This window comes from Zeugodacus cucurbitae, chromosome 2 (assembly GCF_028554725.1).
Source record: "Zeugodacus cucurbitae isolate PBARC_wt_2022May chromosome 2, idZeuCucr1.2, whole genome shotgun sequence".
Classification (NCBI taxonomy): domain Eukaryota; kingdom Metazoa; phylum Arthropoda; class Insecta; order Diptera; family Tephritidae; genus Zeugodacus; species Zeugodacus cucurbitae.
In genome coordinates, this window is record NC_071667.1 from 6,222,451 (window position 1) to 6,238,498 (window position 16,048).

Consider the following 16,048-nt stretch of genomic DNA (forward strand, 5'->3'; position numbering starts at 1 on the left):
GAATGATAGTTTAGTAAAATAATAACATTTTAAACAAGTTCATTTGGATTTACGGAGAAAATGTAGAAATTATTTTTTTTTTAATTTAACAAACTCACCACAGAAACCATTAACATTATTAATGGTGTGATAAATTAAGAAATTAATTAAGCAAAATGTGTCCTTAAAGAAGGATTGAAAATCATATCATATGTTAAAGAGATTATAAGTTGACTGCAAACGTGTTATTATTCCAAACATTTTTAGTTACATTACCATTTATCGTCTTCACTTTACACTGACATTCGTTTTTTCATTGTCGTCGGAGAAAACGTATCATATAGGGATTTTTACGGCGACCGTGGTAAACAATATATATATTTCTTTAATTCTAAAATTTTAATGTATTTTCATTGTGTGAGTGTTAAAAAATCCATACATAGATAGCGCTTAAGCACTATCCCTGTCTGCTTTGCCAGGAGGGCTCAAAAAATCACACGGAGTGGTATAGTAACGGCAGCAAAAATGTTTGAAATACGTAACAAAAACACTATGGTCTTTAGTTCCATGGTTAAGACTATTCGGCATAGTGTAGTAGGTACCCATCCATCTTGTCATGTACAAGCACGTCTAGAGGAGCGACGTGCCAAAGCGCGAGCCCTACGGCAAGAACGACGACGAAAACCAGATAAACCTGACGATTTCGTTACTTACGACGATTCTGGCAGTGATGAAGAAACGCCACAGCAACAAGAAGAGGTGCTGAATACATCATTCAATCTATGCGATTATTTACGTAGTAGGGAGACAGGCTTAAAAGAGGTTTGCGCTGAAGTACATGCTATTTATCTGAGAACTGTATTAATAACATTTTATATATAGCAACGTAGCTTCAACTTTGAGAATACTAGCCGATATGTGCTAACACACGATATGTTGCGAGAAACCCAGATACATCTAGGTTATATCAATAAGGTGTTTTGCTCCAAATGGTTAAGCAATCGTCAAGTGGTCTTTGGCACCAAATGCAATAAGGTGAATAACTACTATTAAATAACATACTGGGTATCTTTGTAATTCTTCTAACTTGTAGTTACTGGTTTATGATGTAAATATGCGACGCGTGGATGCGATTCCAACACTTTCAAATAATCGTGCTAATCACCCAGAAGTGCAAGGTGGTTTACATGCTATCGAAATCAATCCAAGCCGTTCATTCCTTGCCACAGGTGCACGCAACTCCGCAGACATCGCAGTTTATCGCTTGCCAACACTAGACCCGGTTTGTGTGGGAGAAAATGGACATCGGGATTTAATTATGGGCATGTGTTGGTTAGATGATCAATTCTTGGTGTCTGGCTCCAAAGACTCGCGTCTGTCGTTATGGCGTATAAACGAAGATCTCATGGATTTTCCGGATGGCGGTAAGGAAGCATGTCCCACCTTCGCCACCATTAATCCATTATGTGTAAAAGATGTACGCACAGCACAACGGGTATGAAAATACAATTAAAAATACATACATATGAACATGATAATTAAATTTTAATATTTGGTTTAGATTCGTTCGCTGTGTTTCAACAAAGAATTCAAAGAAATTGCAGCGCTTTCCCTCAACGGTTACATACACATTTTCAATGCGGAAACATTCAAACAAAAGTTATCACGTAAACTGCCTAATTGTCAGGATAATGTGAGCATAGCTTATCACAGTGATGGACTCTATGCTGTCGGCTGCCGCTCATACACAATACTGCTGGACGCACGTACACTGCAGGTGAATTTCAACAACATAGTTTAATATTTATTTCTGACTTTAAATAAATACATCAATTTTTAACATTTGAATTAGACAATCAAGAAGATCACTTCACGTTACAATGGTTGCGGCATACGCGCCACCACATTCGAAGGCAATCTCCTCACAGTTGGTACAGGTTTGGGTATGCTGTTGTTTTATGATCTACGTGCTGGTAAATATTTGGAAAGTAGCGTGAATGCTTCGCGAACAGTGGCGCTCAAATGTAGTAAAGGTATTGTGGTGAGTACATTTTCCGCATAGTCGGCATAGATCATGAACTTCATTTATACATATATGTCAACTTAAACTTATTTAGTATCCTGAAGATGAAATGGATGGCTTCCAACAGGTGAAATATGTGCCAGCCATTTACACGCATTGCTACGATAGTACAGGTATGCGACTATTTGCTGCTGGTGGTCCCCTACCTGCTACATTAGTCGGCAATTATGCAGGGGTTTGGCAGTAATTCCGTAAAACAAATATAATAGTTAACTGTAACTTAGCTAAAATATTCAGATACTCTAACTGTATCTGTGTGTGATTTTTGGAAGTATTTCCATATTTATTTTATAAATTATTTTTAAAATGCGTTTTGCAAGTGTAGTAGGCAAATATTTTCTTATTGCAATTGAATATTTTACTTACAGTCATCAATAAACCGGCATCCTTTAGCATTAATTTTTTTAAAAATAGAAACGGTTTAATAATAACTTTTGCTTGTGGAAGATATTAAATAAAAAACATATATTAATTATTTTAACATTTTTTTATTTATTTTCTTCATATTATTATGATTCATTTCTCAATTTATATGCGCTGTATTCATTTCATATAAAACTGAAATACGCAAATAAATTGATCCCATCCACAATATAAATTTTAGTCTTATTTTATCGATGCTTTATGAATGAATATATTGTGTTCATTACTATATACACATATTGGCCACCTTCTACAAACTTTCAAGAATTTAACAAATATTTATTTACATTTGGTACATTTATTAAATTTTCAATCAATCTATTGGAATAATGTTTGTTAGTTTTGTCGTCTTTCGATTTTTTTAGTGGCAATATTTTTGAAAAAAATAATACTTTACACAATTTGTAATGCTGTTCGCTTTTATACATGTATGTATGTAAATTATAAGATTATTGTTGCCTAAAATATTTACATTTACAATAATTACCTAGGATAAATAAATTTCTTGCAATAGCAATGCGTAATAATTTTGCAATATAAATTCTTAAAATATAAAACAATTACATTTAATGACAAACATAGTAAAATACACATTGACACAGAGTAAAGGAAGAATAAAGAATACTTTGAAAGCAAATAAAATGGACTGGAATATGAAAACAACAAATAAATGCTCTACTCATTATGAACTGTGTGTCTGGGTCGTTAATTTTGTATGTGGATATTTGCTATTAACCGACTAAATTTATATTTTAACACAAATTATATGTTGTTGTTGTTATTTTAACGCGTTAATCAATATCAATTATTATTGCCGCCTCCACCGAAAAGTGGCAGAAAACTTCCCCAACCACGTCCTTGTGTTTCAGTGGGCACTGAAAATTACATACAAACATAATTCAGTAAATATGTAATTCGAAATATTGTCATAAGCAGTTAATTTACTCACATTTTTGTCCCTTTGCCACACAGTTTAAAATATCTTTTTCTTCGCGACTAAGTTTTAATATAGTATGGAGAACTGGAACTAGACGTATACGTTCGTCACCATTACTCAGTGTAAGAAACTGTAAGTTAGAGAGTGTTACATAGCATGCATTCAATGAAACTACTTATGTGTACAAACCTTCAGTACAACGTTCTTCAAATACTCCGCATTGTGCATATGCTGTTCACGTTCGACCGCACGTTCCTGGCGTCGCAGCTCTTCCTTTAGCATATCATTCATCTGTGTCAATTTCGCCAAATCCTGCTCATTTTCGGCTAAGAGTGCGGTTAAATGCCGCACACGACTCTCTTGTTTGGTAAGTAGCTCTCGCGTTGCATGTAGTTCGACATGCAAACTCTCAGCACTGCTATTGCCGGTATTTAAATCGAATGTGTTGCTGTCATTCCGACCAAAACTATTGCTTCCAATGGTGGTCACGGTGTCCGTTTGGAAAGCATTCATTGGTGTGTTCAGCAATTCATCCAGCGGCATAAAGTCGTGTTGAGAGCGTCGTGAACTACTGGAAATCTTGCGCAAAGCTTGAGTTTTACTGCTGAGGGTTGCCATATTGGCCTCTTCTGAGCCCTCTGCGTCTTCACGTTCGGCAAGCATTAACAATTGATTTGGGCTCGCTTCTCTGTAAGTCGATGTGTGTATTAAGGGTGCATTTACGTGTGATACCGCCGCTGCGCCTACAATGGGCGGCTGACGCACTGTTTGGCTCTGCAATGCACGAAGCTCATCGATTTGCTGTTGATACTTCGTTTTCATTTCTTCTATTTGCTGTGCGTGGCACTCATGTGCTGCTTCCAATTGCAGACGGTGTGTGCGGAGAGTCTCCTGATGTTGCTGCAATTGAAAGCGTTGTTCTTGCACTAGCTGGCCATTTTGCTGCCGCAACTCGTCTTCCAAAACACTTAACGTTTGCACTCGACTCTGCAGATTCTCGTTGTCCAAATGCAAGTCAGCGATTTGTTGCTCTAGTTCGACTAGTTTTTTGGTTTGTGTCGTGATCGTCTGACGCTGTTGCTCTTCAATGGCACGCGCATGCGTCAGTTCCTCTGATAGTTCACGCTCACGTGTGGTGTCGGTATTCTGTTGTTTTCGCAAGACAGCTTGTGCCTTTTGCTTGTACTCAGCATGTTCGGTGCGCAAGTTATTCAACGAGCATTCGACATTTTGCAACTTAGCTTGTGTTTCTCTAAGATTGGCTTCAGTTTGGTGTAGGCGCTGTTCAAGTTTATCCTTTTCATTTTGTGCTGAGATCAAGGCTGCGGAGCTTTCAGCAGAGCATTGTGATACTTCCAGCTTGATCTGCTCGAGTTCTTGTCTTAGACTTTCTTGTGACAGCTCCATCTGCTTTTTGGCCTCACTCGCCATTTGCTTGGCATGTACCGCATCCTTCAGTTGTTCTTGTAATAGGTCAACTTGTTCTTTTAGTTCCTTTGCGTGTACGGTTTCGGCATTTTTTGCCGACTCAACTATTGCTATTTCTTTGCGCAATTGAGTGATCGTATGCTCTTTGTTGGATAGGAGCGCATTGAGCGTCTCCAGCTCGCCACTTTTAGCTGCAAGTTTTGTGGTTGCTTCCATTAGTGATTTTTCCGCCGCTTCAATTTCTAAATTCAGTACATTTGCTTGCTTGCGGGATGATTTTAACTTTTGATTTTCCGTTTTTAATGACTCGATGGTTTTTTGCTGTTCTCCATGTTCTCGTTGCAAGTCTTTCAGTTGCTTTTGCAACTCCTCCAACTTTGCTTTCTTTGCAACATACCCGGATTGTTGTTGCTCCATTTCCGCCAATTGTCCAGTTTGTTCTTGCAATCTTTTTTTCAGTTTAACAGCTAATCCACGCATTTTATTGTACTTCTCCTCGAAACTGTCATCGATTTCACGCATTCGCGACAGCTCTTCGGCACGTGATATTGTGGATGTAGAGAGTACTTCGCTTTGCGCATCAGCGTTGCTGCGTAGCGACTGCAATTCTTCATTGAGGACTCGTAACTGCTCCTCGCTTCGGCTACTAGCTACTTCGAGCTCATGCGTCTGTTGGCGTGTCAAATCGATTTCTCGTGTTATTTCCCGTACTTGGGCCTCCTTTTCTGCTATTGCTGCATCCTTTTGCAAAAGTTTCTCATCGATTTGTTTCAACTTTGCGTTGGTTTTTTTAAGTTCATTCGTAAGTTCCTGTTGCTTCTCTTGTTGTCGCGAAATGACATCACCTCGAGCCTTCAAAGCTTCATTCAACTCTCGCATTTCACAGAGTAAATCATCGTGCTCCCGCTCCATTTGTGTATATCGGTTTTGAAGCTCCAAATAATTCTGCTCCGTGAATTTAGTAGACTCTTTTGAATTTTGCTTTTCACATTCTCGTTTTTGTAATTGTTCTAGTAGTGAATTTTTGTCCTGTTCAAGCCCCTTCAATACGTCTTGTATTTGCTCTAACTCCTTATGTACATGCATAGTTTCACTTAATTTTTTATTTAAATTATCAATTTCGTTTTGTAAAAGCTGTTTGTCCATTTGTAGTTCTTCTATTCTATTGATTTCCTGAACTAAAGTGTTTCGCTCAGTTTCTAAGGTATCCAAGCGCACTAACAATTCATTATGGTTTGAATGCATGTTATTAACTTCACCAGCTTTTAAGCGAGGTCCAAATTCGTTCAACTGGGTTTTTAAGTCAGACAACTCTAGATTCAAGCATTTTACTTGCGTTTCAAGTTCTTCTTTTTGTTTGTCATTCTCTTGCTCTTTGATTTTATCATTTAAAGAAATTATAACATTTTGTAATTCCTCTTCTTTTTGTTGTGCATTAGATAAAAGTTTGTCTTTTGTTAGTGAATCGTGACGCACACGTTCGCATAGCTTTTCTAATTCGGCCAACTTTATTTGGAATGATTCGACTTCAATAGTATCCAACGTAGATGGCTTCGTTGTAGATTCAAAATTCACACCACTATTTGATTTTGTTTGTTGCCGAAGATCTTCATTCTCTTTTTGAAGTACATTAATTTGGGCGAATATAAGTTTCGAAGCATCCACTATTTCAACTTGCCACTTTGATACAGCCTCAGAATATTCGTGTTGTGTTTCCAGGAGCACTCGCTTACATTCTTTTAAATTTTTCAACTTACGATGAACTTCTACAAACCTATCCTTTAAAGCATTAAACTTATGTCGCTGTTCCGAATTGATTTCTTTGGCTCTGCTGTATTTGCAAGAGAGTTCTTCCAACGCCTGTTTAATAGTATTTTCTTGTTCTTTTAGTGCCTTATTTTCTTCTTGGGTAATAGATACGGTACTCTGAAGAGTAGTGTTAATACTTTCTGCTTCCCTCAACTTATTTACCTCAAGTTCAAGCAATCCCAAGTGTTTTTTCTGTTCCATTCCTAAAATATTTACCTAGAATACAAATGCATTACATTTGGAACATGGTTTGTTTAATTTACTCTTACATACCTGGTTCAGTTGATTCTCCATGCGATCAATATCTTTCAAAAGAGATTCATTGTCATCATTGAGTCTAGTTAACTGTCGCTGCAGTGACTCGTTTTCGATGCGTAATTTGGTTACAACCTCTTCGTCTATTTTACTTTTCTTTTGGAGATCACTGAGCTCACCTGTTAGCTTGAGTTTTTGTTCCGTAAATTGCTCGAGAGTCTCTTTCATGATTAGAATCGCATTTTTGTCTGCTTCTTTTTGAGTTTCACTTTCCATTAATACTTCCTTCAATTTACGGTTTTCTTCTGCAAACTCTGTGAAATATAATCGATGACGTAGTTTTTATTTACACAGCGATAGCCACATCATAAGATAATATTTGTTCACTATATACCAACCATCTTTGGATTGTTTAGCCTTCTTGGCGATTCCCAGCAGTCCTTTATATTTATGAATCAATTCTTCTTTGCTCAAGGCTTCAATGGGATTTTTCTATTTGCATTGAGAAAGGAAAACAAACAAAATATATTGAAAATCACAACTACAATTTCCTTTTAACATACCGACTGCCCATGAGAGCTCTCAACCTTTTCTTCCATCGCTATGATATGTAACGATATGAAAAGCTGTTTTGTGTTATTTTCTTAATCAGTTGACTAAATATTTTATAGTTCCTCAAGCAATTGTAAACTTCATTGGCAATTGATAGATTTGGTAAATTCTAAAAGCAAGACCAAAAAAATTATTTCTTCGTTTTCTAAACTGACATTAGCAATGTTGCCAACCCTAGGGTTATTATAATTTCGATCGCGAAACTTACACATTTTTTCAATATATAAATTTAGAATTCATATAAAAAATTTAAATTTCGATTCTCAGGTAATGTTATATGTGTAGTGCATAAATAATTTTATGAAATAATTGTACAAATTACATTACAATATGCGTGTGAACATCGTATTAGAGAATATAGGCTGTTTAAATTTAGTTTGAATAAATTCATCCCTGTGGCTTGCTCAAACTTTTGGTAGTATGTAGTTGGCAACGCTATTAATTGAGAAAATATATCTTGTTTAATTTTTCCGCGTTCGTAATTTTATTAATATATTTTTTAAAAGGTTGTTTATAAAACAATTTATGTGTTACACAAAACTAATTGCTGCACAATAAGCTCAAATATGTCTATACAAGAATCGTTGAAAGGTTCAATGCCCATAGGGCTTGACGCCAACAACGCACCGGCAGCAATTGTAAATGCAGTCTCAAGTGCACCTTCCGCTAATAATGGAACTCCTTTGCGAATCAAAAGTTTTCATACAATTGGTACGCCAGCGACAAATATTGATGCGGCTGCGTCCTTAAATTTAACTAATACTGCTAATAGCATTCAACCAAAGGGAAAAACTTTACCGAAAGCTCCAGACGAATTTTATCGCGACCTACAACAATTTCATGAGAGGCGTGCGTAAGTAATTTTGTAGTTTAGCAGCTGAAAATAAACTATCTGTAAAAAATAAATACTAACGCCATTATTTAATTATAGTACCCCAATAATGTACACGCCAAAGATCAGTGGACGAGAAATAGACCTACATCGACTTTACAGCGAAGTAACCGAACGCGGTGGTTTCAATAAAGTTAATCAACGAGATGAATGGGATGAGGTCTTACCAGTATTAGAAATTCGCGATAAATGTGTGAATGCCACAGCCGCAGTAAAGTATATATACAGACGCTGTCTAGAAAAGTATGAACGACAGAACTTTTTCGGCGAAGATCCAGATAAGCTGGAAGCTCTCGAATCGGTAGATGCCATGGAAGGTGGTGGTCGATCACGAAGTCGTTATCCTGCATCTATTTATTCAAGCAATAGCGGTAGTACGAACATCAACACAGTCCCAATGGCTTACAATTATAGACAACATATTGTGAATATGGATAGGCGTCGTACCTATAAACTCTCTACAGATCTTCATAAGCCGTCACCTTATGAAAAGCTTATGCTTTCTCTTATTTCACCACTTCCAAACGAACAAGATTTCGCTATAAATGTTTGCTCATTAATGTCAAATGAAAACAAGCACACACTAAAGCTGAATGAATATCCGAAACTTTTGGATGTGCTGCTGGCTCATACTGGAGTATTTCCAGATTACACCTTACGCAAATTGTTTCAACATATTTACACGCAAGTACGGGAGCACTCACTTTTCAATTTTTGGCGTGACTTGTTGCGTGACAAACCGCAGATTTTAGATTTGTATACAGATGAACAAGCTATGCGTGATGCAGGACTAATAGATGATGAAGATATTGAAAATATAACCAAAAAAATTGATGAAAATATGGACTTGGATTTCTTGAATTTGGGACCCGGAGAAGGCACCCAGGAGTATGTAGGTCAACGTGTACAGCAAATTGTAGCAATATTTCGAAATCTTAGCTTTTTTGAGGAAAACATAAATGTATTTGCAAAAAATCGATCATTTATGCGTTTCATAGTGATGGGTGCCAACATACGTTGGGGCAATCTACATAACCAGATATTGGATATAGCCGGTAATATTGCCAATGAAATAGAATTGTTAGATCCCTCAACGGACGACGTTTCACGCAGTTTATTGGCAACTTTGTGTGACGGTATTGAAAGTATGGATCGCGGAGTAATCATAAACAGTTTGGAGACACTTTACAAGCTTTGTCAAACAGATGGCAATGAGGAACATATAACCAAGTGTTTACAGCTTAAGTTTTATGAAAATATTTGCCAATTTCTCTGTCTAAATGATATTATGCTCCTTATATTTACACTGGAAACAATTTACGCGCTAACATCATTGGGAACACGATCTTGTCATCTAATAATGCAGGTACGAGGTATCGTAGATCAGTTGGTGTCTTTGGTCACTGTCGAAGCACAATCATACGGTCCAGATGGTTGTATTTTAATGCGCGTTGTGGAAACAGTGCCAGGTAATATGCTACCAATGGTGGCACAAAACATCGCAAATCTGCAAAATGTCGCAGTTATGCAGAAACCACCTCCACATGTGCTTGTGCCAACATCTCAACTACCTGCACCACAAGCACCCGTACCTATGCAAGTCATGTCAACACAAATTACACCTTCACATCCACAGCTGACTACGGTGAAAGTGCCACAAGTTTTAAACGATTCTTCTCAAAATCACCAACCCATGCTGGTTGATCAGACTACTACAATGCCAACAACAACGACGGTACAGCAATCAGAACCACCGGCAGCACAACAGCAAGCAACGAACTTAGCGCAATTACCTGCTGGTCCAGCTCCAAATTTTACGCATGAGGATGAACAATATGCTTTGGCTTGGCTAGGCGCTATTTTTGAGCGAACAACAACTACCGAGAGTCACGTCGAGCAACAAGAACTCTATCGCATGTACTTAGCTCACTGCCAGAAGTTCGGTAAACATTCGGTTGTTAATCATTTACAATTTCCCCGTTTGGTACGCTTAATATATACGAACAATGTCGGCCCCATGGCAGCGCGTCGCAGTGATGGCACGGAATTGCAAGGATTCTACTACGTTGGAATACGATTGCGTGCACAGCCATTACCCATACAATCATCCAAGTTACCTCAAAATCAAATAAAATCTTTGGAGAGTAAACTACCAACGAAAATCAATACGGTTGAAAGTCCTGTCGGCTCCACCACGCCTGCACGCAAACTGAAGAAAAAACCCAAATTGCAGCACGAACCAGACGCAACATCTGCGGATTTAACAGCTCCTACTCTGACTTCTACTACTACAACCACAACAACTATGCAAGAGCTATCTGATACCCAGCCAAAAATAATTGAAGATACTACATCTATTGCATCGTCTATAACAACGTCCACCAGCTCATCTCACAGTGACGCCGCTTTATTAATAGTGTCAGCTCCGCACGGTGCTACATCATCTTCGCTACCTGTACAACATTCCGCAGATTCAACAGTGCAACCCTCCTCTTCACTGATTAAGAGCTTATTGGCCAACAAGGTGACTCAACGTCAGCAAAAAAATCAGAAGGAAATAATTACTGCCGCCAACAGTAACCAGTTTGCCACTATTAGTTCCTCAAATGCTTCAGGAAGCGCTCTTACACAACAACCAATCAAAGTCGCCAGTACTGCTATAAGCGCTTTGGTGAATAATCCGCTCATGCAGAATACACCTGTAAAAGTTGGACAAACTACTATTAAGCCACTGAATCCACAAGTGCCCTTGGAGAAAAAACCACTGCTTGATTCAACACCACCACCATTGGCACCACTTAGTGGGAATAATGTTGCGAAGGATTCCAGTGGGCGCCCGGTCATTATTGCTAATCAAATGCTAGTAGAAATACTTGATAAAAAAAGCGGGGAACCACCAATAGCCGGCACAATCATTAAACGGAAAATTGAGGAATGTACGGAACCCTCGAAACGGCTAGCTTTGGAACCCATAAACGCCAAAGAGGACTCCCAAGTAACGCCGTCAAAGAACGCAGCAAATTTATATGCCGAAATGGCTGCGTCAATATTAGAAGATGAAGATTTAGAAGACATACCACCACTACCAGCTACAGCAACGACTTCGTCGACATCTACTATCTCAACGCAATCAAAATTGAATGATTCCATTCAACAGCAACAGATTCTAATTCCAGCGAAAATTCAACAGGCTACCTTACCGAGTGTTCAGCGTCAGCTGGTATTTCAACCAAGCCAACCGTCTCAGCTAAAGCTGACCGCACATGGCGGTGTTGCGCCCCCAAATCAGCTCCCCACAGCGATGGCTACCATAAAAACAGATCAAGGATTACAAACAGTACCAGTTATTTTGCAACAAACGCCAATAGAACAGGCACAACCTCAACAGCTCATACAACAAGTGATCACACAGAATATACCGCAAGCAGCACCACAACAACAACCAACTCAATATGTGCTCGCCACAAATCAGCAAGGTCAGACATATCTTGTAGCACAGCAACCGCAACCACAACCACCGCAGCCACATAAAACTGTGTTAGTCACTCAAACACCTCAGCAACAATCGACCGGTACAAAAACAATTATTATACTACAGCAGCAAACGATGCCCACTCAGCAAACACATCCGCCGCAACCTCAGCTCATAGCAGGAGGTTCACAAAAGATGATCATGACAACGCCGCAGGGCCAAGTGGTGGTAACACAACGGCCACAACCGTCTCTGCCGACGTCGACAACACAGCAATATTTCATTAATCCACAAACCGGTACAGCCACGCATATTCAACATGTTCCGGTCAGTGGCAGTGCCATTACCGCTACTGTGTCGAGCAGTAATCAGTTTCTACAACGCAATCAAATATTATCTACATCGCAAGTAACCACTATCGCCCCCACACAAACGGGCGCTGGCCAAATTTCACCGACGTTACTTTCACAGCTGAACCACATACCAGCTACGATAAAATTACATCAGCCACAAATGCCGACAACAACAGTGACCTCAATAAATCAACATCAGCCAGCGACCATTTCACGTATAGGTAAAACAGTTTCCATTGTGCAGTCTACACCAGGCTTGACGGCGTCACCATCGACCATACAAATACCGCAGTTGCAGCAGCATCAATCTATTATACAACAACATATAATATCGGGACCATCCGAAAAACGACCAATGATACTAGGTGGACGAGCTATTGAAATTAAAGAGACTGTAATTACACAAGCACCACCACCTTCACAGCAGAGTCAATTAAATTCTCAAACGATTATAACGAAACAAGTACTGCCACAACAACAACAGCATCAACAACAAACCCAGCATATACGAACTGTTATTGAGCAACAACAACAGCACCCATCGATTATTCAGCAGAAGTTGTGTTTGCAACAGCAGCCTCAAAAGGTAAATAAACGAAGGAAATTACTGATTAACACATAAGTGTATGTAAATATGTGTGATTTCCAACAAATATAAACTCAGCTAACATTCATGATATATGTACATACTTCAACTCGCACAATTTAAATATTTATTTAATTTTTTTTTAAGATTATAAGCAACCAATCTTAATTTTACAAAATTCTGTGTCTTTTTAGGCTGTGGAACAAACAAATATAATTCAACCTGTTTTGCCAAGCAAATCACCGGTTGCTGCGCAGACGAACATCCAACAATCAACAACATCTAGTAATGCAACTCTTGCGCAACAAATCAAAACACACACACAACAACAACAAATTGCAACACCAGGTGCTAACAATAAAATAAATGCCTCTGAGCCCCCACCTCTAACTCAGACTTCACGCACAGCCAACTCTGGCCAACCTCAACCTAAGGAAGTTACCAAACCCAATGAAGCGTCGGGCAATTCTGTCAACACAACAACTACAATGGCAACAGTACCAACAACAACACAAGCTGTAACAACATCAAGTACACCGCCACCAGCTAGCACCACTCCAACGCCATTACCGAAACCCACACTTCCGATGCCCCAACTGCCGCAGGTGCAATTGCCACCTGGGGTGGCAGCAGCCGCTGCAGCCAATGCAACACCACCCTTAGACCCCAACTGGTTATATGTTTGCGATTGGCGCAATTGTCCACGTCGCAAGTATAAATCTATCAATGATTTACAACATCATACCTTTACGGTACATTGCCCCGATCATTTGGATCCGGCTGCGGAAATCTTCTGTCAATGGGGTGTGGGCCCAGGCCTTTGTGATGGCATACCGCGCAAACGTTATTCACTTATGACACACATAATAGATCGTCACTTGACGACCGATAATTTGCATGCCGCTGCGCAACGACGTGTAGCAACAGGCACGGTTAATTTGCAGCCGGCTCAAGCACCGGTAACAATTGTACGCAATGTAGAGGCGGCCCAAGCGCAGGCGCAACGTAACAATACCGCCTCCCCAGCGCCATCGACATCATCGTCCTCGTCTGGTTCACAACTGTACGGAATCGGTGTCGCCACTAGTTCAGCTATGAACGCCATCAAGCGGCACACAGCGGATTATGTCAAGGAAGTCATGGATGAAAATGAAGGTCCGGTAACGAAAAGCATACGTTTAACCGCCGCATTGATATTAAGAAACCTGGTTACCTATACCAATACAGCGAAGCGAAATTTACGGCGTTATGAACCGCATCTATCTAATATAGCATTGAGTAATGTGGAGTCAAGTGGAGCGATTTCACACATTCTGTTCGAATTGAATAATTAATTCTATGTATATCTATTTAATGGTATTACTTCGAAATAGCAACCATTAACATTTTTTACATATTATCGAATATTATTTTTTTATATTTTAATATCTAATATATAGCGGAATGATATATCCGATCTAATGAATGTAAACATAACATTAGCCTTCCTCGAAGTAAAAACTAATAAATTACATTAATTCTTTATTATGCCTTGAAATAAAGAAATAAGATAAATTTTGCATTTTTCCATTCTTATTATTAATTGTATCATCTTTTTCTTATTCTCATGCATTCTAGTCTTGTAATTTACAACATATTCAATTAATGAAAACTTAACTCGGTATTTTTGAGGTTTATGACAAATCTAAGTCAAGTAAGTTCTGTTTAAATGTACGCAAAATATTTTCATAATTTTTCAATTTCTCCATAAGCTCCAATTTTTCTTGCATGTAATATTCCTTCGGCATTTGCACGTATTCTTCACCCTTAAAAATGAAGCATGTGACAGCTTCCGTATTTACTAAAGCTGAATTCATTTTTGGAGATTCTGGTCGTGTTTCGTTTTGTTTTTGGATTTTTGGTCTTGTAGATTTATTATTATCCTCAATTCTTTGCTTTATTTTTCGTTTGGAAACTATCACACTGTCATCATCGCTACTGTTGTGATTAAATTGATTAAATTTCGATATAATAACTTTGGAGCTAGAGGGTTCTTGAGTTTCATCAGTGCTTGAATTTGTTATGCGCCGTTTATTACTATTTAATTTTAAACTCTTTAGGGAAAATTCTTTTTGTACTGGTTGTCTTACTGCATCTATAATAGTTAGAAATTACATTATTGATTAGTTTAATGTTTGAGTAATAAAGTAATATACCTGACAAATGTTCCTCTGCATAAAATCTGTCTACTGCAAACACGTCATTCTCTTCTGTTCGCACATCATCAACATCCTTCATTGTCGTTGATTCTACACAATATTCTGTCTCCAAGTTATTATCTACTCTGTCATACTCCAACATTCCATCTTCATCGTCATCCTCACAAACACTTTCTTTAACTCTAATGAGCGTTGAGCTATCATTTAAGTCACCATGAATTGAAAACACCATTTCTGCATCGAGTGCATCATCTACTTTAACTATACCAACTTCACATTCCCTTTCAATATTATCCTCACCTTCCATATCAACGCTTTCTTCGTGATAGGGAATCGGCACCGCTGTGCTTGTCAATATCGTTCGCCTGGCGTTTTTTACAATGTATTTTCCTTCAAAGTGGTCGGAACACATTAGCATTTGTGTTTCCGGCAATCCATCGGTAACTTTACCCCTTTTCATCCATTGTTCATAACGAGCAGGATCTTTTGGGAATCGAAAAATCGTGAATTTTTTATTGCCACAAGGTGCGCAATCATATGTGTAATTTTCGCAACCTTTATAAACACAGGCTTTGTATGGCATTGTAATCGAATAAATAAATGTATATGATGAAGCACAAAAAACAAAACAAAATTTATTATTTGACAATTCACAGATAATAAACAAACGTCTTGGATCTCGTCGCTCTCTATAATTGCCAACTTTGCTAAACTTGCCAACTTTGCTAAATAGCTAAACATCATAAATATTGTATACCGAATGTTTTGCCATATTTACGGAGTTTATGAAATATTTTGCACACACCAATCGGCACTTATTTTCAATTAATTTATCATTATAATTAAGATTTCTTTTAACAAAATCAATGTTCAATACTTTATCTATCGGTTTCTTTTTCGGTTGCAAGTTTATATAATGTTGCAGTTATGTTTTCATATCGGACAACAATTGAAAACAAAAATTAACAAAAGTTTATCTCGCATTGGAAAAATAAACACACAAATAAACTGCAAGTGAATA

At 38.2% G+C, this 16,048-nt stretch overlaps 4 protein-coding genes across 4 annotated transcripts; 2 read left to right on the top strand and 2 right to left on the bottom strand.

Annotated features, from left to right (window-relative positions):
• The first annotated feature begins 277 nt into the window (after positions 1-277).
• On the top strand, positions 278-3,284 carry LOC105214068 (DDB1- and CUL4-associated factor 12 homolog). Its single transcript, XM_011187256.3, has 6 exons — positions 278-801; positions 862-1,014; positions 1,073-1,474; positions 1,541-1,756; positions 1,832-2,020; positions 2,097-3,284. The coding sequence occupies exons 1-6, from the start codon at positions 505-507 to the stop codon at positions 2,247-2,249; spliced, it is 1,410 nt and encodes a 469-aa protein (XP_011185558.1). The 5' UTR covers positions 278-504; the 3' UTR covers positions 2,250-3,284.
• Gcc2_1 (GRIP and coiled-coil domain-containing protein 2) lies at positions 2,535-7,693 on the bottom strand. Its single transcript, XM_011187255.3, has 6 exons — positions 7,478-7,693; positions 7,313-7,406; positions 6,933-7,228; positions 3,612-6,875; positions 3,435-3,552; positions 2,535-3,360 (listed from the first exon to the last, which is right to left on the bottom strand). Exons 1-6 carry the CDS (start codon positions 7,511-7,513, stop codon positions 3,287-3,289), a joined length of 3,882 nt encoding a protein of 1,293 aa, XP_011185557.2. The 5' UTR covers positions 7,514-7,693; the 3' UTR covers positions 2,535-3,286.
• Positions 7,694-7,928: 235 nt separating this feature from the next.
• LOC105214062 (AT-rich interactive domain-containing protein 2) lies at positions 7,929-14,310 on the top strand. Its single transcript, XM_011187250.3, has 3 exons — positions 7,929-8,379; positions 8,458-12,829; positions 13,024-14,310. Exons 1-3 carry the CDS (start codon positions 8,093-8,095, stop codon positions 14,161-14,163), a joined length of 5,799 nt encoding a protein of 1,932 aa, XP_011185552.2. The 5' UTR covers positions 7,929-8,092; the 3' UTR covers positions 14,164-14,310.
• Positions 14,311-14,383: 73 nt separating this feature from the next.
• LOC105214063 (uncharacterized) lies at positions 14,384-15,730 on the bottom strand. The gene is made up of 2 exons (XM_011187251.3): positions 15,025-15,730; positions 14,384-14,963 (listed from the first exon to the last, which is right to left on the bottom strand). The coding sequence occupies exons 1-2, from the start codon at positions 15,608-15,610 to the stop codon at positions 14,503-14,505; spliced, it is 1,047 nt and encodes a 348-aa protein (XP_011185553.2). The 5' UTR covers positions 15,611-15,730; the 3' UTR covers positions 14,384-14,502.
• Between the last annotated feature and the right edge of the window lie 318 nt (positions 15,731-16,048).

Bases quoted from the DNA above. Each gene is read 5' to 3' on its own strand.
- LOC105214068 (XM_011187256.3), top strand. From the start codon at position 505: ATGTTTGAAATACGTAACAAAAACACTATGGTCTTTAGTTCCATGGTT. The intron at 1,475-1,540 runs GTATGAAAATAC...TATTTGGTTTAG, and splicing joins ATGTACGCACAGCACAACGG to ATTCGTTCGCTGTGTTTCAA. The intron at 1,757-1,831 runs GTGAATTTCAAC...CATTTGAATTAG, and splicing joins TGGACGCACGTACACTGCAG to ACAATCAAGAAGATCACTTC.
- Gcc2_1 (XM_011187255.3), bottom strand. From the start codon at position 7,513: ATGGAAGAAAAGGTTGAGAGCTCTCATGGGCAGTCG. The intron at 7,407-7,477 runs GTATGTTAAAAG...CAATGCAAATAG, and splicing joins AGAGCTCTCATGGGCAGTCG to AAAAATCCCATTGAAGCCTT. The intron at 6,876-6,932 runs GTATGTAAGAGT...TTTGTATTCTAG, and splicing joins TGGAGAATCAACTGAACCAG to GTAAATATTTTAGGAATGGA.
- LOC105214062 (XM_011187250.3), top strand. From the start codon at position 8,093: ATGTCTATACAAGAATCGTTGAAAGGTTCAATGCCCATAGGGCTTGAC. The intron at 8,380-8,457 runs GTAAGTAATTTT...ATTTAATTATAG, and splicing joins CAATTTCATGAGAGGCGTGC to TACCCCAATAATGTACACGC. The intron at 12,830-13,023 runs GTAAATAAACGA...GTGTCTTTTTAG, and splicing joins TGCAACAGCAGCCTCAAAAG to GCTGTGGAACAAACAAATAT.
- LOC105214063 (XM_011187251.3), bottom strand. From the start codon at position 15,610: ATGCCATACAAAGCCTGTGTTTATAAAGGTTGCGAAAATTACACATAT. The intron at 14,964-15,024 runs GTATATTACTTT...TAACTATTATAG, and splicing joins TGCAGAGGAACATTTGTCAG to ATGCAGTAAGACAACCAGTA.